General features: G+C 39.1%; 1 protein-coding gene across 2 annotated transcripts in view; it reads left to right on the top strand.

Annotated features, from left to right (window-relative positions):
- Nucleotides 1-8,717, top strand: part of EPHA7 (EPH receptor A7) — a 163,274-nt gene extending 154,557 nt beyond the window's left edge. For both annotated transcript variants that reach the window (XM_049818002.1, XM_049818005.1), the window contains one exon: nt 7,864-8,717. In XM_049818002.1, the coding sequence (XP_049673959.1) occupies nt 7,864-8,059 (196 nt within the window). In that variant the 3' untranslated portion in view covers nt 8,060-8,717. The remainder of the gene's footprint in view (nt 1-7,863) is intronic.
- Nucleotides 8,718-22,550: the final 13,833 nt, after the last annotated feature.

Raw genomic sequence — 22,550 nt, 5'->3', positions numbered from 1 at the left:
GTTCGGGACCTGTTAGGATTGTCCTTCTGAAGAATTAACTGATAAGTAGGGACGGGGGAATTTTTGCCCCCACTAACTTGGAATGGACTTACAGACGGTAGATTTGGGATTCGTAAGACGACTCAAAACTCTTAGCCTCAAACTAATTTCTAGTAAAACAAGAAATTCTGGGCAGCAGCCTATATTTTCTCTCATATTCCCTTAAGGGCTGTCAAACAGAGCCAACAATTACTTTTAAACAGAGATCTTTATTGTTTGTATAGTGCAGCCTTCTATTAACTTGGGAATAGGCAGTTCTGTAATTAAATTTCCTGCAAAAAAGATTGGGGAGGGATGGGGGAGGAGGAAGGGAATACAAAGGTTTGGAAAAAAAAACCACCAAAAACCAACACAAAAACAAAGAAAGAAAAACCCAATCCAACAAATAACCTGTGAAATCCAAAGTATGACTGGGCTCACCGTTTTTTTAACACATTCCATATAAGAATTTGAAAAATATGAGAGATTAAACCATAGGCATAAAATCTGCAATATCCTGACAAAGAGTAGTGGCAGAATGCAAGCTATATTTGCGGGAGTTTCCCCCCCCGGATTTGGTTTTGTGAGATTTTTAAGTTAGCATAATTAACACATGCTTTTAGAGTAAAATCTATTGGGACAGGCTAAGGGACAAAATTAGTGTGTCTATAATATCCGTGAAATTCTCAGTGCACTTTCAGGGTGGGCAAGGGTTAGGCAGTTTGAAAGTGAAAAGAGTCATGTGGAGTTTATATGCTGTACAGAACATGTAGGTTACGTCCAGCGAGATTATGAAAGGTTGAAAGTTAAAGAGTAAACCCCTCACTTTTGTACCTGGTGAAAAGTCAGAAGATGGGAGAGAATGAAAAGAGAGGGGGGTGAAGCCATTCAGAATATGGGAGTCTAAGTCATAGGGCTCCGCAAGCCATTGCTGGCAGGGGAGTTAAGGAGTGTCAGGATTTTTTGTTTAAGTAAAGAGACACTGTTAATAAAATATACCTAATAATCTAATGTGGAGTGGTTTCAGTACTCTGATTTTTCCTCAGGCCAGATTGGAATTTGTCAAAGAGACTAAATTGAGACAGATGGGAAAGCAACTGGTAAAACACAGCTCATTCAAGCAGACTTGAAAGAGACATGAAAGGAGAATTTTACATTAAAAGCCTGAAAATAAAACATGAACTCTGATATTTACTCTCAGAAGGTTTTAGAGTAGTTTTCTTTAAGTCTAGGGTAATGATAGCACATTTTAGCACTGATACTATACAAATTGGGTGAAATTAATGTCTAATTAGAGTGACCAAAAAAGAACCACAAGTCAAAAAATAGTTGATGTCTTGATAGCCTGTGAAAAAAAAGATGTGATACAGCCATGCAAAACTTGTGTAGCCAGCCAAATGAATCTTGGACAAAACAAGACATAATGCCTAATGCCAGAAGAGCTAAATCAGGAACAGAAAATCTATTCATCCATGGACCAAGGCTTCTGTATTTAATTGAACCAGATAACCGATTGTACATCTGTGCTGCTAATAATAATAAATACTAATAATGAAAAACTACAACTTAGAGGTCATCTGATGAATCATAATATGGCTAACACTGAAAAACACGCTCGTTGCTTAAGCCATAGCTGTGTCCAAAGACTTATGTGTGCTACCACTATTAGAGTTCCATGTCTCTGAGTATTTCAAGTTATTTATAAACTGGAGACATTATAGCCCGAAGTCCATAATTAAAGCCTTCCTCTTTTGTGCCAAAAACAACAACAAAAAAAAATCCAAAAAGGAAGGAATGCTGAGGAGTCTGCAAGGTCTATCAGGTGTGATAGAAATTATCTTCTGGTCATTTCCTTAGAATTACCAAGAAAACCTTGAGTTTGTCTCTTAAATTAAGAAGCAAACTTCCTGCTCCAAAGATGCCATCTGACTGAGAAGAAAAATCATCCAATAGTTTTGCTAGGATATCCAAATCTGGCTTGAAAGAGGCTAGACTGAAGAATGATAGAATGAATGTATCCATGTTGATCCCTCACATTTCATGTCTGTAGAAACATTGCTCAGGCAATTTCTTGACTATCATTCAACCTGTCTTGCTATGCCAGCTTCCACTGGCTTCCTGAAGGGCTGCATGTCCGTTCTTAAGATGTCTGCTGGAAAACACGTTTCAGTTTCCTTTCCTCAGGGACAAACCAGCCTATGCCAAGAATGCATGCGTAGCTTAAGAGTAAGAAGGTGCAGGAATCTCAGATTAGTTCTCTCCAGGGTGTTATTTGCAGTCATAGTCGTAAATTAAATGTGTTCTCCCACTGAGGTTACACATAGTAAATTCAATGAGAAATCTGATTTGCTTGGAATAAACTTAGTAAAGCCATCCAGATACCTCCTGAAGGCCACTCAGGAGTGGCAGTTTTTAAGTGGTGGTTAGGATTTTGTTCGGAAAGTAAAAGAAGTGGGTGGATGGGAAGTCTGCGCGTGCAGCTTTCACACTCCGTAAAACACTCCTCTTACCAAAGTATGGAGCTCTCTGGGCAGCAGATACCCTCTGTCACTGTCACTGAAACTAGACCACAAATGCAAAAACTATGAGTCCATAAGAATAAACAAATAAAAAATTAATTCTGTAACAGAATTAGACCAAGTCTTCACTATTTATTGTTTGGTCTTGGCAGCGCTGGTGCTTCCATGGGGGGGGTCAGTGGAAGAGTAAAATGGGTGCAGACAATAGAAGAGGAGAATGGGATTGGGTGGAGTGAGGGGACTCGCTGGGTGGGAAAAGAGAGGCTGAGAGGAGGTGCTGGACCTGTGGGTGACTTTGGGCAGCCTTTGTATTTCCCTTTCAGGATCTTTACAGTGCAGAGCCCTTGCCTTCAGCCCATTTCATCCCAGGTGTCTCTCCTGGCTCTTTTACACAAGTAGCCCCTAAGTCCTCCCTCATATTACTTTATACAAAATAGCTGTCTTCTTCCTCAGTAGCCAGTGTTCATACCCTCATGGACTGCTGGAGAGGAAGACAGGGTTAGATTCAAATCCAGGACAATATGCCTACAGGAAGAAACTGGGCCAACGAGGCACTAATGAGGATTTTCCTTTAATATTACTGGGCCTTGATACTATGGACAAGTGATTGATTGCTATTGTGGAGAGAAAGGCTGCACCTTACTATATAGCTTCCCTACACAGTTCATCCACGGCCAAGAGCAGAAAGGCGGGTGGGGAAGAGAAAAAAAAAAAAAAGCTTTCAGGCATTTCTTTGTAGTGCTCTTTTCAAGAGAAATAATTGTCTCAATGCCTACATTACCTACACTTGTGCAAGAGTCAAATCCCTTTTGATGCTTCCTGCTTGCTGGCAAAAGCATCCCAGACAGACTGTGTGCTGTCTATTGCAAATCTCAGTCACAAGCTGCCTCCTGTCTCATGAAACTACTTGCCTAACATGGAGCTGTCTCCCAGACAGTACCTTTCTTGCAGTAGTTACTTGAGTACCACAACACCAAAGTCCCTCTGCAGACGTGCATGTTTGTTTCCTTATGTAGAGGTACCTCTGGCTTTTGAGGGGTATTTCCCCAGCCATGAAGAGGGAAACTATTTTTTTGCACTATTCTCTACTTCCATGTCTCCCCAGCTGGCATTAGGCTTTAATACTTACCTAGCAGCCCCCATGCTTCACTGGGGGGTAAGTAGACGATGACAGTGAGGAAGTAACATTTAGTACCCCAGCAACAACAAATGCAACATCTATCTATGACCGGCAAACCGTGGGTCAGGGAGATCACTCCAAGTGGTCTGCCTTTAAGTGCAGGAGTCATTAGTGTTGGTCAAAACGAAACAAAACACAAAAAAAGGTGTGTATGGGGGAGGGGAGCTGTTGAATACAGAAGGTCTGAACCAGCCAGGCTTACAAGTGAACTGCCTGGTAACACTAATGACACAAGCTAATGGAGTATGTTTAAAATAGCATCAAAATCTTTCTATTGGCAGTACAATCTAAGAGGGACCTGAATGGCAGAAATCAAAACACCTGGCGAGGGAACTATTTCAGGGCAGTGAGAGGAAAGAGTTACCTTCTGTCATTTTGTACTCCCCATAATGAATGGAGGAAAAGTCTCTTCTCATGCTTTTATACTATTATAAACCTATTTCTTATGGATTTTGTGAAATGGCTATAGCTGGATTAATGAAAATCATATGGAAACTAATGCTTTACCTGTGTTATCTGCTTCTGAATTATTTGCTGAAAAAGAATGAAGATATTCCCTAGAAATATTACCTGCTTTCAGTATAGCAAAGTATCTTAGTAATTACGGAAAAGGAAAAAAAAAATCCTTATAAAGTAAGCCTTCAAAGCAGCTAATACCATTTTTACACATATATTTTCAAATAGGATTGTGTAAAGGTGAATTTATCTTTTTTTTTTTTTTTTTTTACGATGAAATGCTGTCAAGTTATTTAAATTTAAAATCCTAGAGGAATGGATATTATATATTTCATAATGCCTTTACAAGTGGTTGCATGATATTTAAGGTTGAATTTTCAGGTCTAAATTAACAGTGCTTCACTGTAGATACCAGAGAAACAGAAACCACTTATCTTAGCTTACAGTTATGCATCTGCACGTCTGTCATTGAGCCATCACAGCATACTTTTGCAAAACAGAATATTGTATTTGGCAGTGCTTACACCGTAAGTTCTATTGTGTTGCTGCTATTATCTTTGTATTTAAGGCCTTTTGGTGATGGAAGCCCTTGTTAGCTAAGGTCAGTAGTGTTAGTAAGCAGATGAATATGATGTAAATTGGTAGAAGACATTTGCTGAAAGTATGGAGATATCTCACAGAGGTGTCGTCCAGCTGTTACTGAGCTTGCTTTCTCTCCTTGTCTAGTTTGATGCCAGAACAAGCCAACAGACTGACTCCCCTCATGCTTATTGACAGCTGAATCGTGGCTAGCAGTAGTTCAGGATACATAGCTGGTGGAAATGTAACACCTGTCTGGGATCCTTTTACCTCTGTTTCCAGGAAAGATCACCTTATTTTTTTGTGATTTGATGAATGGCCTACTTCTTTTCTGAGAACACATGGAAATTTTACATATCTCTTGGGTGAGAAAGGCGTAGAAGGAGTAAGGCTGACTCTACAGCTTTGTGCTGTGGGAAGGTATTACAAGAAGGCCAACATGATACTTTCAGCCTCTGTGTGGGAAGGGAGAGACTCTGTATGTATTCATATATTGCCAAACACTTTGAACTGCAGCTGCTTGCCTGGGAAAAGGTTGGTTAGGCTAAGCCTAACCCAAAATTACCTCTGAAATGCATTCCTGCACTGTACAATCTTTTCCATTCCTGAAGCACCTTTCCATTCCAAAAATCCCTTCCCTCTTACTCTGAAATTGGTGTTTAGGCCACTTCTCTGGGAACGAGGAGACTGTTCTGAGTGAAACGGAGTTTTTTCACGGAAGAGGTTGAGTGGCCTGTCGTGTCCCAGAAGAGCCAATATCTTGGTCTGCAGGCACCACACTTCCCCATATCATTCTGCCATTGCTCAACTATTATACAAAATGCCTATGATCTCTTTGATCCTTTTTTTTTTTTTTACATGTGTTTCCTGTTGAAAGGATAAATTTAGGCATGTGCTTTCAGAGAAGGTTTGGGGCTGTGAATCCCTGAAAATGTTTTCCTCAGGACACATCCAGATTTATTGCTGGGATACACGATGGCATACCCAGGACCCTCTGAGAACTAGTTCTCGTTGGGTTTCCTTTCTGGGGAAGTTACGGTGTGTGGGGTAACGGGTATGGCCTTGGCACGCATCAGAGACTGGGTAAATGAGTACTAAATCTGACTATACAGATATCCCAACCAAGAACCGAAGCCCTATCCTCACCTCATCAGGGCTTGTCAGGCCTGTCTTTGGCCTTCAGTTTCTCCAAACCATTTTAAGCTTCTGTCTCTTTCCAGGGAGATAGAGTGTCTAGTTCAGGCCTGGAATGACATTGGACAGCAGGACAGCTAGAAATGAAGCATTATGATAATGAGTAGCTAAGTCATACAGATGCAAGGAAATTATCAAATTGATTTGCCATATGTCACCCAGGGATCCTCATCTCCCATTTGTTGATGTTTCATACCTGTTAGCTTGCACCTGGTCTCTGCTCTGGTGAAACCAGTACTTGGCAGTGAGAACCAAGTGCAGCCCAGAGTAAAGCCATGCCCCAGTCCAGGGCCTACATACACGATCTCATGAATCTCTTGATCCAGAGAGCTTCATCCTGGTGCTGACCAAGAAGCGTCAGCAGAGACAGAGCCAATATAAATGTAACCTGAGGTTTTAAATACCTATGCATCCGAGTGCTATTTGTGACTACCATTTGCCTTTAGCTTTGAATAAATTCACATGTCAATCATTTTAACTAATTCAAAGACTTACTTGCCTTCAAAATAGTAAAAAGAAACTATCAGAGTCAAAAAAGCCTTCCTTTTGGAAAGGATTCCTCCTCAGAGTTCCTTTTTGCTGTGTTCTTTTCTCATACATTCCTTGCATTACTAGGGTTTCAAAGGGCAGGTGCAAAAAAACCTAATAGAAGTGAGATTTAGCTTGGTTAATACCTTCCCTTCATGTAAAATTAGTCCCTAGGACACTATACTAGAGACAGAAAAAAACAACTCTGTCCCTCCATCAGATTGCTTTCTCTAGCTTTTTTTTTTTTTTTTTTTTTTTTTTTTTTCCTAAGCCTCAGACATTATGGCCATTAATATTGTCAGATCCTCTTCTCAGCTTATCATAAAACATCTGCTCCCATTTTGTCCAGTTTGGTGACAGAGATGTATGGCATGTTACAATGTATTACTAATGCTCTTCTCTTGAATGAGTATCTTCACTTTGATTCACACTGTTAAATAATCTAATCCATGTGCTGGAATGACAGATACTACTTTGGAAACAACTGTAAGAATTTTGGTTGGTATGGCAGGGGGACATTCCTCTGCTGGTTTATTTTTCTTTAGTATTAATGTTACATTGGCTTGTCTCAACGTCTGTAACAAATTGCTTTTCTCTCAGGAATTTTCAAATAATTTTGTCAAGAGATTGCTAACCATATGTAAAATAATTTCTATTCAGTCCTGGCCTACATCCATTAGTCCTAAAGCTATATTGTTTTAGAGATTTCATATGGCTAGCCTGTCACTAAATGTCCAGTCAAATCCACATCATTTTCTTTCCTTTTCTTTTTTAAGCTCTGAGGGTTTTTTTGGCAACACAAGTAACATAAACATTGTCTTGGGGTGCCTAATATGTAATGACTGAGACAAGTCAGTTAAAATGTTTTATAAGATTCTTCAGCAATACTGAGAGCTTCTGATAATATCAGTTAGGCTAAAGGAGAGTCTACTTTATCAGTTTACATGCTAGAAGCTACCATGTGTATGCTTTTTTAATTAAGCAGAGTTTAAATTGAACACACCCATTCCACCCTTTTCCTGCTTCTCTGTTTTGAAGAGTTATCTACATCTTCTCCCGGTTCTTAATTTTATACCCAAACACCCATCTGAAAAACTGCACCTCATTCATTTATTTCCTTTATTTCCAATACTGAAATTGTCAAGTATAACCCTGTGGCTCATTGAGATCCAGCGTGAAACACAACAGCATTTCCTTCATGTTAGAGGTGTTTGCCTGGGCATCTTTGGGTTTATTGATGTTTACCTAGCTAGTCGATGAGAATTTTTGTCAAGTAGTGGTGTATACATGGCAATGACAATGATAGTGTAATTTGCCTCTATTACTTCCTGATATCAGGATTCTGCTGCACTGCCAATTTCATATCTGTTGTTATTATTTGTTTGACAGAATCAAAAACATGCCAGGTGCTTTGCAAAACAGAGAACAAGAAAAATCCCTTTCCAGAAGAGATGACAGCCTGAATAGAAATGACATAATGGCAGGAGACAAAGGAAGCAGAAAGGGGAAGCAAAACAAGAGTTATAACCATAAGATCATGAGATTGGTTTGGAGGCACAGTGAACGCTATGAGGCATTTTTTTAAAGCGCATAAGGACTGTAGTTGGGATTAGACAATGGAAATGTAGAAAAGAAGCATGGAAAGGAATGGAGAAGAAGGGAGGAACAGACTGGCAACAGGAGGAAGAGTAAACAGAGGTGTATGGGAGAGGCCAGAACACACACCTGACAAACTGAGGATTATGACTAATGCCAAGAATGAAAGACCACATCTGAAGAGCATGATGATTTCAGGAGGATGGCGAAGCAGGACATGGCGATGCTGCTAGGGAGAGAAGAGCCAGCAAAGCTGCCCTGGAAGCCTGCCCTGGAAGCTCCTCACACTAATATAACCCTGCTTCCCCATCTTCTTTCTAGCTCCCCTCTTATACACCAAATATGTATATAGAAGAGCAAAGGAGAAGGAGAAGCAGCTAAATCAAACATTCCAAAGATCCTGCTGGGGAAGAAGTTTAAGCTGGGATGGTACAGATTTACTCCTACTGCTGCTGCTGCTGGTAGCAAGCGGCAGAGAGCATCCTCTTAGCCTTTCTCACGCAGACAAATCAATGGGAGTCTTTACCACTACTTACAAATAGGCCTTGCTGAGAAATACTCAGCAAAATTATAATACTCCAGCCAATCCAGGACATTTTAAAATGTCCTTTCATTCTAGATCAGAAAGAAGCAGAAATGATAACATTCACAGTGAATGAACAGGGAAGAAAAATATTTAAGCAGTTTCTTTTAAAGCTGAAAATAATCGTTTCAGTATCAGAGAAAAATATAAGGGGGATTTTGCTGACTGAAAAAAAAATACGGTTTTCATTAAAATTTCTGACAAAATTGGGAATTACTTTAATTATGTTGGATTGGCTTTTTTTTCCCTAGAAAATTGGTGTTGTTTTTAGAAGGAAACTGGAAAATTGCCATTTTCCGTCTGTCAGACATTTTAAACTACCCTGATTTCCAAGGTAAGAATTGTTCAGGAGTAAGAAAGCTGCAGAGTGGCCAGTCTAATCTCTTCCTCACTCCCTTCTCCTCTGCTTCGGTGATCAGACATGTCTAATGATTAGGCTGCAAAGAGCAAAACCAGTTTCTATGTCTCTCTGAGAAAAGGCATTTTGCAAACTTCTTTAAGAATTATTAACTAGATCTGCTTACAGGAAGCCACTTTTTTTGTTGCAGACTTTGTCTCCATTTAAATCCTCCGCACAGCTCTTCCATTTTGCCTGGGAAAGTTTATCAGAAAGCACACTGGAAAGGCTCAGATCTTTCTGTTTCCAGTGAAACTCTTTTTAGACATATTTACGGCTTGGCAGATGTACTGGTATGACAGTTGAGAGACTACTGTGGGTAATGGAGTATTCTATTATTTTGGCATATATAGGCACTTTTTGCTTGGTACTTCTGACCACAAAATATTGATATTTAGGGTACTATAGGTACTTAACCATTGTATTTTTTCTTAAAAGTTTTAGAGGACAGCACTGGATAAATTTTTCTTCTCCTTCAGTGTAACACAGCTTTGCATGGGTCATTCGTCTTGAATGCACACCAGAGTGATATCAAGTTGGTTCTTGTGACAACTTATCAATATGATTCCCATTTTTAGTCTCTTCTAGCAGTGGAATGATTTAAGTATTGTCTAGTGGAGGCAACAGCCTTGTTTAAGAATATTTTGGTAACAATGGATAGGATTCAAATAATTCATCTAGGTGAGGAGGAGACAGTTGGAAGTCATAGCTGAAATATTACAAAAAATCCTTAACTGGTTGGGTTTGTTCATCATTTACTTGAAGATTTTGGTAAATGGTGGCTTACTGGATTCTCACATGGCAGCAATGGCCAAATGCATTTTTTTAAATTGTCTTCAATTTGAACTTTGCTTAAGTTAATTAAACTCTTGTCACCTCGGGTACCATTTTAGCAATGAGGTTTACAGGACCTACTCTGTCAATGTAGAAGCTTAAGCTACTAAAGAACATACCAGGTATGGAGAGTTAACACAATGCTCAGCAGTGCTTGAAGAATCAGGCCCACCTCAGTATTTTATCTCCACCTTTATTGAAAACATACTGGGTTTATATCGTATAGCCATGGTGTCAACTTACAAAATACACCCTGCTTAAATTCCTCTTACAATCAAATATAGCTCAAAGTTTTATAACAGTCCACATATCATTAAAAAAAAAAGACTGCAAAGCAGTGTCATAGTATCTCCCCATAATACAGAATTTTTACATATCATTTTTACATATCTGAAAGAACCCCTTTAACTCATTGCATACAACTTTTTGCAATAATAGACTCAACGTAAAGCAATAGCAAAATATAGTTGATATTTCTACTAATTACATTTAGCTAAGCTCCAGATTTTGCATAGTTTTGCCCCTGCTTCTGGCATGGTAGCAGATACGGAAGATATGTGTACCTATCTTTTGGCCCTGAGAGAGGATTCTACTGTGTGACACCTTCCCACCCTCTGCTACCAAGAAAAAAAGATTATTTCAATCAGGAAAGGTGGCATAACCTCTGAAAACTGCAGTGTGACCTACCTTCTGAGTTCGGACACAGAACTGGATGCATGATTTGGGAAAGGATTTAATACCAGCTACCTCAGTAGCCACGTGGTGTTAATGGAAAAAGGCTGGGAAAAAAACCGGATTATAAAATATCCTGAGAGTAAAGGACAGCATGGTTATTTTGCCTATAATTTTATTAATTATTTTTTAACCTTGCCAGTACTCCTCCTGCCAATCCTTTCCTATTGTCATCTATCAGCTTTTCCAAGAAGAGACTTGGTTGTGCATAAAGTAAGAATAGCTGCACTGACTCAAACCACAAGTCCACGTAGCCCTGTGTACCTGGCAGGTGTCCTGCCTCGGTAGGGGTACAGCCCTGTTGTTATAAGGCCTCCACTGTCCCCTACAGATTAGGGACACCTTCAGCTGTTGACTTCCAGACATCTTCAGGGCTCTGTATCCAATGTGTACAGTTCAAATGCTTCCTAAATCAGGGGGTGTGCTATGTTTAATAGTCTGAATTTGTCCTAGATCCTGTGAATTTACTTCCTCCTTCTGTCTCTCTTTCTCTCTCTGTCTTGCCCTTCTTTCTTCTGAAATAGAATGACCAGGGCTGCATGAATTATTCAACATAAGAGTTGTATGATGTATTTATACAGTGATATAGCGATACAGTGTATTTATACAGTGATATATATATATATATGTTTTCTATTTTGTTTACAGTTTCATTCGTAATCATCCAGATACCGTTTCACATTTTTACTTGATACTGAGTGCTTGACTTGATGTTTTCAGAGAGCTGTCTAATATTAATTCATTATTTTTTTCTTCTCAAGCAATAGTTAATTCGTAGTCCCTGCCTGTGTATGTATAGTTAGACTTTTTTTTTCCCTTGTGCATTTCTTTCTGCTTTATCCAATTCCATCGCCACTTTATTGCCAATGGCATTCAAAATTGTGAAATTATTTTGCAGTTCCTTACAGGCAGCTTCTGATTTAACTTTTAAAAATCATTTTGTATCAAACTTTCTCATCTGACAGTTCTTAGATATCACATTTCCCTTTACTACTAATAAAAGTACTTTTGCTTAAACCCTTTGTTTTAATTCATGCCTTAGTCCAGGAATCTTTGCACACACTTAAGTGCCCCGTTGCTATAATTCACTTCTACATTTTTTTCAGGATGGGGGAGGGAGGCCTTCAAGCTATCGTCATTTATGTTTTATTAATTGGGAACCTTAAAAGTAGAATTTAGACCTTCTTATTTCCTACTGGTTCTGACAGAGTGCTTATACAACTTTCAGAGTGAAAAATTGCTAAGGGCTAGATCCATGAAGTGCATTTAGGAATAGCCTCTAGCCTCTTAGCTGTCCTGCCTTCTTGCAGAAGCTATAAACCCAGATTAGGCACATCCCTCTACAGTGAAAGAGGACAGCTGGGTGTTTAGCAACAGCTTCCACCAGCGCTGGCATGCTGAACAGGGAACAGTCTGAGTGAACTGGAGAAACAGCAGATGGGGGAAAGAAAACAAGTGAATGGTGTCTTGATACCGGTATACTTTTCAACACTGCCTTACCCGTGGGACTATGGGGTGTTGCAAGTTGAGACTTTCTGCATCTCTCCCCCAGTAGCTCTTCCTCTTGTTTATCCCACTATTCCCTGCAGTGAGCTCTAGCATCAAACTATGATGCTGAGGTGCCGATCCCTCTCTTTGTCTCTAGCCCAGTAAATATCGAACTTTCCAGGTTAGGCAACAACTGAGCCGACTTTGAGGAACTACCCTGTCAGTGTGAGCACCCAAAGCTGCATTTAGCCACTTCTGTTTCATCGCAGATCTAAACTGGGGTCTGTGTTACAATACCAGTGAAAGCAGTGAGAATAATTTGAACCCTGATTTAGCAAACCTGTTAAGCTTGTTTGTGTAAAAAGGAATCACTTCTGTTTGTCCCATGTCTTAACTTCACTGAAACGGCATTTTAGTAATTCTCCAAAACCTATTCTCTGTCTACACAAGAATTATGCCATGACCCATGTTACCTTATGTGAATACTGAGAGTAGGTAGTAGTAGCGAGATGAGTAGACCCTATGAGTTATTAGTATTCATAACATACCAGAAATCTTACATAATGGGGGAAATAAATGAGGAGTATAAGTGGGTAATGACTGGCATTTAGTGTTTCTCAAGCCGAGCTGCATCTTGGATATTTGAGAGGAGGAATGAAGAGCTTATTTATTTATTTGGTTTTTAGAAACAACTCCACTTGCATATATTAAAAAAATACAGAAATATGTAGTACTGTGTTTCTTTTTCTGTAGTTATAAAAGTAATTCTTTCAAAAGCTATAGCTATACTCAGCTGGCCAGTGACAAAAGAGAACTAGCTGTCAGAGGAGATTTGTGATCTTCCTAGAGAAAGTGTTATGAATTTCCATCTGTTCCATTACAGTGTAGATGCCTGTAAATCTTTCTCTGAATCAGTAGAATTTTGGGAACTAATAAGCCCAAAATTAAGAAACTCTACAAACTTATCAAATGAAACTGCCATATAATATTTTAAAAATTAATAAGCCCTGAATGACTGCTATCTCTATCTCTATCATCTACATCTAAGTATCTATATTAATATAGGTTAGTTCCCATATTTATAATTAATTTCTTACCTTCTCAATTTATTAGACATATATGTTGGCCCAGTCCCTCCACTGCTTCAGCGGTTTTTTGTATTGCTGACGTTAACTTTAATGGGTTCTGCTTTTTAATTGACAGATATTGAGTAACAATGGCAGGCAGCAATAAAATAAAAGCAAGTGAACAGAAATCTGGGATTAGAGGAAACTTCATAACAAATCCCAGGTCAGCCAGTCTTTCCTGGTATGTACTGGGCAGGTACAGCTCTTTTTATATACAACGCCAAAATGGCAAAGAAAGTGGATTTTTATGCACTGATGCCAAATAACAGTAAAGCTATTTCTAGGAGATCTAATATAGTCAGTGACACAAAAGAAGGAACTGGTAGAAAGTCGGGGCTTTAAACTTGGTCAAAAAATTGTAAGTAATAACTTTAAGTTGATGAAGTTTTTTGCCAGTTCTACCATTGTATGTTCACACCAGGTCCTTTAGGAATGGTTCACAGCCTTGTTCACACTCCTGGTTCACTCCTTGTTCACAGCCCATCTCACCATCCAGTTCTAGCTCTTTTCTTTCTATGTAGACTGGGATCAAAGACTAGATGTCCACACCCTTTTTCAGTGCAGTCTCTAGCCCTTCTTTTACCTTCAGTTGGACTTGTTCTTGCATCACTTAGTTGTTTGTTGGCCTCATGTTTATTTAAGATTTTTCTGTCTTTTTAGTTGTGTTTTGACAGTAAATTATACTTACATTATTGAAAGATGGATTTGGTTCAATCTTTTGTTCTAATCCAAACCTCCAGAATTTAGGAAGTGAGAAATGATTGATTCTTTAGAGGAGGAAAAAAAAAAAAAAAAAAAGAATAATCTTCTCTGGTTCTGTAAAAGCAAAACTTTTCCTTTAACATAACTTTGCACTAAGGTTTCCAAAAGTTTGGGAACTTAACTTGAAACCATTTATGGGAATCTAACTTTTATTTTTTAAGTACTGATTTCCAAACCTCTGAAATACAGGAATCCTCAGTTTATTACAAACTGCAGAAATATAAAAAAGACATCTTTAAAATAAAAGGAACAGCCTAAGTTAGTTACTTTTCTTTGACATTTAGGGCTTTGATTTATTTTATGCTCAAGCTCTCTCTTTCTTATAAATGCATACACATATGTCTGCACTTTCATAGAATAGAATCATAGAATCATTTAGTTTGGAAAAGACCTTTAAAATCATCGAGGCCAACCGTGAACCGAGGTGCGGCCTCACCAGCACCCAGTACAGGGGAACAACCACCTCCCTGCTCCTGCTGGCCACACCATTTCTGATGCAGGCCGGGATGCTGTTGGCCTTCTTGGCCACCTGGGCACACTGCTGGCTCACACGGAGCCGGCTGTCAACCAGCACCCATAGGCCCTTTTCTGTTGGGCAGCTTTCCAGCCACTCTTCCCCAAGCCTGTAGCATTGCATGGGTTTGTTGTGACCCAAGTGCAGGACCCGGCACTTGGCCTTGTTGAATCTCGTACAGTTGGCCTCAGCCCATCGATCCAGCCTGTCCAGATCCTTCTGTAGAGCCTCAAGCAGTTCAACACTCCTGCCCAACTTGGTGTCACCTGCAAACTTACTGGGGGTGCACTCAATCCCCTCGTCCAGATCATTGATAAAGGTATTAAACAGAATTAGCCCCAATATTGAGCCTTGGGGAACACCACTAGTGACCAGCCACAAGCTGGATTTAACTCCATTCACCATCACTCTTTGGGCCCAGCCATCCAGCCAGTTTTTTACCCAGCGAATACACCCATCCAAGCCATGGGCAGCCAGTTTCTCCACAATAATTTTGTGGGAAATGGTGTCAAAGGGTTTACTAAAATCTAGGTAGACAACTTCCACAGCCTTTCCCTCATCCACTAAGTAGGTCACCTTGTCATAGAAGGAGATCAGGTTGGTCAAGCAGGACCTGCCTTTCATAAACCCATGCTGACTGGGCCTGATCACCTGATTGTCCTCTACATGCCACATGATGGCACTCAAGATGATCTGCTCCACAGCCTTCCCCAGCACTGAGGTCAGACTGACAGGCCTGTAGTTCCCTGGATCCTCCTTCTGGCCCTTCTTGCAGATGGGCGTCACATTTGCTAACTTCCAGTCAACTGGGACCTCCCCAGTTAGCCAGGACTGCTGATAAATGATGGAAAGTGGCTTGGTGAGCACTTCTGCCAGCTCCCTCAGAACCTCTGGGTGGATCCCATCCAGCCCCATAGACTTATGTGTGTCTAAGTGGTGTAGCAGGTCACTCACCATTTCCCCTTGGATTATGGGGGATTCATTCTGCTCCCCATCCGTGTCTTCCAGCTCAGGGGCCTGGGTACCTGGAGAACAACTATTAAAGACTGAGGCAAAGAAGACATTAAGTACCTCAGCCTTTTCCTCTGTCACTGTGTTTCTCCCCACATCCAATAAATGATGGTGACTCTCCTTAGCCATCCTTTTGTTGCTAATGTACTTATAGAAACATTTTTCATTGTCTTTTACAGGAGTAGCCAGATTAAGTTCTAGCTGAGCTTTGGCCCTTCTAGTTTTCTCCTTGCATAACCTCATGACATCCTTGTGGTCCTCCTGAGTTGACTGCCCCTTCTTCCAAAGGTCAGAAACTCTCCTTTTTGTCCCTGAGTTCCAGACAAAGCTCTCTGCTCAGCCAGGCTGGTCTTCTTCCCCACTGGCTCATCTTCAGCACATGGGAACGGCCTGCTCCTGTACCTTTAAGATTTCCTTCTTGAAGAATGTCCAGCCTTCCTGGACTCCTTTGCCCTTCAGGACTGCCTCCCAAGGGATGGGCTCTGTTAATCAGTCTCCTAAACAGGCCAAAGTCTGCCCTCCAGAAGTCCAAGGTGGCAGTTCTGCTGATCCCCCTCCTTACTTGTCCAAGAATCAAAAGCTCTATCATTTCGTGATCGCTGTGCCCAGGGCGGCCTCCAACCATCACATCACCCACAAGTCCTTCTCCGTTCACAAACAACAGATCCAGCACAGAGCCTTCCCTAGTTGGCTCACCACCAGCTGTGTCAGGAAATTATTGTCCATACACTCCAGGAACATCCCAGGCTCTTTCCTTTCTGCTATATTGTGTTTCCAGCAGACATCTGGTAAGTTGAAGTTCCGCATGAGAACAAGGGCTAGCGATTGTGAGACTTCTCCCAGCTGTTTGTAGAATATTTTGTCTGCATCTTCATCCTGGTTGGGTGGCCTGTAACAGACTCCCACCATGATATCTCCCCTGTTAGCCTTCCTGTGATTCTTACCCATAAACACTCAACCCTACCATCACCATCATTGAGCTCTAGACAGTCAAAACACACGGGGCTACCCCACTACCTCTCCTTCCTTGCCTATCCCTTCTGAAGAGTTTTAGCCATCCATTGTAGCACGCCAGTTGTGCGAGTCTTCCCACTGTGTTTCCGTGATGGCCACAATATCATAGTTTTCCAGCTGCACAACGGCTTCCAGCTCCTACTGTTGCCCATGCTGCGTGCATTGATGTAGATGAGTAGCCAGGGAAGTCTCTCCACTTTAATATTACAAATGAACTTTTAACCAGTGGACAGAAATTCTTATCAAAGCTGAAATATCAAGGAAAACAAATTGAGATGGTCAGTTTGTAGGCAGGGTTTCTAATAAGTACAAGGAGTTGGTTATATGCTTCATTAAATATTTCAGCTAAGTGAAACTTAAAAGAAGATGCACTGTTGTCAACCATAATTAATACTAATTTGGACAAGACTATTTCAAACCCTGCTGTAGTCCGCTGTTGAAATAACTATCTCCAGAACAATAACACCATTTCAAATTGTATCTCAGTAACTAGAGGCAGCAGAAGTTTCTTTAGGCGATTTAGGATCTACAATTCTCTTACTGTAAAGTATTTATATTGTCAAGAATTTGCCAATTAATCTGTAAAAATATATGGAGCACATTCGTTCCGAAAACTTTGTGCTGTAGTGTTTTTTAATGTCTGTTGAAAACACAGTTTAAGCATAACTTATAGAAACAATAGGCAAGGCTTACAGCAAAAGAAAAGAGCAGACTTGTGTAGATGAATCAAATTAAGTCTAAAGCTAGTACAACATATTAATATTATCCCTCTCTGCCAAATAAAAATGTAAGAATTGTCACACTAATCCACTGAATATAATATTTTATCTGTACAGTGATCAACAACTGTACATCCATTTTGATGGCTGAATAGGAAAAAGAAAATGAAAGATTTAGATAGTTGTGTCATCATATCCTAATTATCACCAAAGCTGTGCATAAATCTTTAGGTAGATCTAGACCAAATTCTTGGGCAAAAGCTAAAAAGGTCTTGCTCTAATTTTACCAGAAATTTTCTCTACCTACCCATGGGTGCACACAGATTTTCAAGCACACATGCACAAATAGATGTACAGAGGCCAGTCAAAAGGTCTTATCTTTGTTTCTATACTCAGGAACTATAGGCATGTTCAGAATTAAACAACTTTTAAAGGAAAACTTTGCCTTTGCATGATATCTAAATTGAAATTGCACAGAAACCCTCATGTGTATAAAGAAGTAATTTTCTGAAATCCAACCAAAAATAACACTCAGAGATGTAATCTGCATTCTTGCTTGTCTATCTGTGTGTCCATCTTTTGCTTTTACTTTGAGAACATCTTTATTTTCCACCCCCTCACTCTTGTGCTTTTGGAGAAGATTAACAGAATTGTTGACTAACTGCATTGCTGCAAGGGATGCAGGAAAAAAACCCTCAAAATTATATAATGTGTACTTTAAAGTAATGAAATAGTCCCTCTGTCACCCTTGAAAATAGGGGGCACTACTTTCCCCACTTCCTTCCCTCCAGGCTGCCCTCATATGCATTTTTATACTGAAGTATTCCCAAGGGAGAAAACAGTGCAGAAGTTCTGAAACTCATATTTATCTTTTTTTTTTTTTTTTTTTTTTTTTTTAATTTTTAATCATGATTGCCAGTGGGAATGGATTTGGTAAGGAGAATGTAACCAGGATTAAAAATATCAGGTGCTATTAGGTGACATTAAATGTAATGAAATCTCAAGGTCAACTTAATTTCTTGCCTCTCCTTATCTCTCTGACACATAGTACTGTATCTCAGTAGCTGCCACCAACAGCTACCATCAGAACACTTGGCTAATTAGTAATCAGTCATGTCAGTTGGTGTGATCTCTTCCAGTCTGACTATTGAACCTGAGCACAAAGAAAAAGGAAATTGGAAACTCTTAGCAACTATGTGTTTAGTCCACTTATTTTCAGCAGCATTATGTGCCTGCAGTTCAAGCTTTCATTATGCTACACTAATAGGCATGTTTGAATTTGATGGGTTTGGTGGTTATTCATTTAGGAATATTCTGTAGCACTAAGAAGCACGACATTTAACTATCAGCCAAATAACCCCATCAAATGCTAAAAGATAAGATTTCTTAGCAGTTCAACAGCATTAAGATAGGGAAAAAGCTTTATAATAAAATTCCTAATCATATATCCTTTCTCATCAGTAACCATTTCAGCATGGAAAGTACCCATCATAGCTAACTGAAACCAGAGAGCATCTCATTACTGGGGCCTGATCCAGCAAAGCGCTTAAGCACACCTGGAATATAAGTACAAGAATATCCCATCAAAGTTAGTGTGATCAGACACATGATTAAAATTACACAGAAATGTAGTTGCTTTTCTGGATTAGGGTCTAAGGAATGAGGCATTTAAGACCAGCCTTTCATGTAGTAAAAATATTTACAAATCTTTTTAAGCGATGACATATAAATAAAAATTACTATCTTGCCTTTTGACTGCTAGACTCAGGACAGCTTCATATGTGAAAATCCTGCACATTAAATGATCACTTTATTCTCAAACTAAGCAGCTGTCTGAAATGGCAATCATAAAGCGCTAATCTCTGCTACCAATAAACAAAAGTAAATCACGGCAGAAAACTCGTTTATGTGCAGTAATCTCCAGAGGATTAGCATTTCAAGTGATCAGATTCCCTAAAACTCCCCTTTCATGATAACAGGCTCTGCTGTGAGGTGACACACCAATAGGCATAAATTATCTAGAGCTGCAGATAAGCAGAGGCCATTTGGGGGTTCGGAGTGCAATATAAATAGATGCAAAACAGTAGGGGAACTGGTGCTCATCACAAACCTCAAAAGGATTAGCAGTTCAAGCTCTGATTTCCTTGCTGTTGTTAGCTGTGATTTATCATCAGACAGTGACTGAGAGTCTGTCTTATCTGTGATAATTTAATGGCTTAATGGCAGTCCCTTTATCTGGGGGTCATAATTAAGCTTGTTTGATCAGTTTCCTAACAAGCACCTCGCCTGTATTTTTAGCTATGCCTATTTTTTGTCTGGGTGTAGGAGCATTTTTGCTAATTAGTATTAACAATATTATTGTTAACAATTACTGGTAATGATAACAATCTCGTAAAAGGTTAGCATTTATCTGGAGGAAAAATGCAAGCCAAAAAAAGATGCAAGGCTCTGACTCTGAATTTAAATACATTTATGGGAGATTTTAACTGTGGTGTCTCAGCAACCTTGTCAGCTTCAAATCTAACTCAAATTTTTAACTGAAAATGAAAAAACGCTGCATAAATAATTTTCAACTGAATAATTTTCTCTGGTGCAAAATTAATATCAATTTGAAAGTAAAGATGACTGCTGTCTTACAGTGCATTTATTGTCCCTCTCTATCCCTAATGAGCTGTTTCTTCCACTGTCATAAGAATTTTCTCATCAAAAGATGAACTTTTAAGACCTTATTACGGCTGTTTAAGAACACAGGTGTGATCAAAATGAATCTAGTGAAACTTCATCTATTAACATCACTACAAAAAGAGACAAATAATTTTTTTTAATGTACTGAATATTAGATTTTTGAAAAGAAAACCTTCCAAGATTATTTTTTTATGATACAATACAGTGACAAGCAAACAGACAACTAGATAAAATGTGAGGATTTGGGTTTTTTTTAAGGACAATTAAAATGTTACTTTCTTAATCATTGATGTAATTTTCTTAATGAAATACCTAGGAGTCCACAAGGAGAGGTGAATAGGTTACTTACTGATATTTAGGGAAACAGAATGACTGGCTATAGAAAGACATCTAGCAAACCTGGTAACACGTATATAGACACAGGAGGTATGGGTGTAATATGTGTGTGTATATGTATATAAATCTATGTATATGTGCATTTATATGTATTTGCACATCTATGTACACTTTTATGTATTATGTATGTTATGTTTATGTATACTTTTAGTCATATACATGAATTTATGCATTCACAGATTTATTGAAGTTTGTCTTTAGAATAGGTCTTATTTTTCTTTTGAAGAAAAAAAAAAAAAAAAAAAAAAAAAGAAGTGGGACAGGGAATCTATGTGCCTAGCCTAAATTAATTATTTAGGTACCATAATTAATGCAGAAAGACAAGGTTCATTAGAGGGTGAGTCATTCCACTTACCTGACTTGCTTGAATTGGATGTGTTGCTTTTCTTTCTCGTGGCTATAGATAAACCCCAGGTGACATGGCTAAGGTTGTAGATGGCTGAAGGATAGATGAGATGAATTCCATCCACACGAATGAAAGAGACAGTAAATTTTAAAATGAAATTCCCAATACTTTCTTATAAAGTAAGTTACCTCCCGGTTCTTTGCAAATGGAAGGACTGTCACAGAAGAAGTATTATATATGTGTGTGTTTATAAATTTCCTGCCTCATGTAGAGCAAGGCTCACCTGAAACGCTGGATCATACCAACCTTTCCCTCTGGATATTATCAAATAACCTACAGTAATAAGTAGTTGATCAAATAGACAAAGACTTGCAGGTAACAGCAAAGAAAACCAAAACCAAACCCAACATCTGTTCATTCCCCTATCCTAGTAATGTAACGTTACTGACTTTTGCTGAGTTTTGCAGGTGGATCAGAAATGGCTTGTGTTCAGCTGCTTGGATCTGGCAAGCAGGAATTTGCTTTTAAGCTTGCTATCTGACCAAGAGTGTGGCAGAGGAATTTACTGGGAGTATTACAGAAGACAGTCTCGAATGAGCTTTGTTCCACACAAAAACCTTGAGCCGGATCTTGATGAAATCAATGAAAATCTTTACATCGGCTGTGGTGGGATCAGGGTTCAGGTTCCAGCCATATTGCAGGAGCAGCTGGCAGTTGCCTGGGAAGCTGAAATTTTACTGAGACATGAAACAAGCAAAATGTGTGAAAGATAGAAATGACAAGGTGTAAGGGAGATTGCAATATAACACACTGAAATCCTTACCCAGTATCTGCAGCTAAGGCCACTGACACTTGGGTGCTCAGCTGACTCTGGGAGGCCTCGATGAGATAAGCCCACACAATCACCAAGGCGTCTGCTTTACACATCTGACTTCTCAGATAACTTTCCAAAACTAACAAGAGGGAAACATTTCTTGACGAATATTATTTTTGTTGTTGTCAGTGTGTGACAAGTTTAGTAGACTTTTTTCCACCACTAGAAAAAATTGTTAAGGATACATAAAACAGGAATCTTTGCCCAGCTCACAGCGAGAACAGAGACAGCATCGTGCAGTCACCACTGTGCTATGTTGTTAGTTGTTTACCAGCTAGTGCCAGATATAATATAGTCAAGTAAATCTCCGAGAACAAAAACATCACGAACCTTGTGAAATGCTGAAACCTTAGTTTTAAGTTCACCAAAGGTTTCAGTGGATCTTGCTGTTGTCAGTATAGAAAACAATAAATATCCTAAACACATCTCATTGTTTTAATTTTGGCCATTACTTGCAGTTACTTGCAGAAATAATGCTCTTTCTAAAAAGAAATCATAGCTATTACAAAACAAGTGGTCACATATCTGAAAACTAAAATAAGTATTCGGTGGAAATAATGCAGCTTATTGGTTTCTGTCTCTGGGTTCATGGTCAGGATTACAGCTGGATTAAATTTGCCGTTTTGATTTTGTGTAGTTTTGCATGAAAATTGTCATTGTCTGGTAACATTTTCAGTCCCATTGTTCTTCCTGTATTTGTAGCTTTAATAACATGATTTTATTGGCTAGATGTATATATAAATATAAATATATTGGTATACACATACATAGATACAGATATATAAACCCATAAATTCTCACTTGTTCTTTGATGTATGAACAATTTTCAAGAATCTATTTTCACCCACAAACAGGCATGTTATTACTGGAAAACAGTCCCAAATGTGATTTGAATACTCCCATCACAAAGATGAATTTTGTTCCCACTAGCATGTAAATGTTGTTTTCACTAGATTGGATCCACTTATATATCTATAACAAGCAATCTCCCTGATATT

Source organism: Accipiter gentilis, chromosome 15 (genome assembly GCF_929443795.1).
Source record: "Accipiter gentilis chromosome 15, bAccGen1.1, whole genome shotgun sequence".
NCBI lineage: Eukaryota > Metazoa > Chordata > Aves > Accipitriformes > Accipitridae > Astur > Astur gentilis.
Note: the sequence above shows the minus strand (reverse complement) of the source record. Positions and strands in the feature narration are given on the sequence as shown.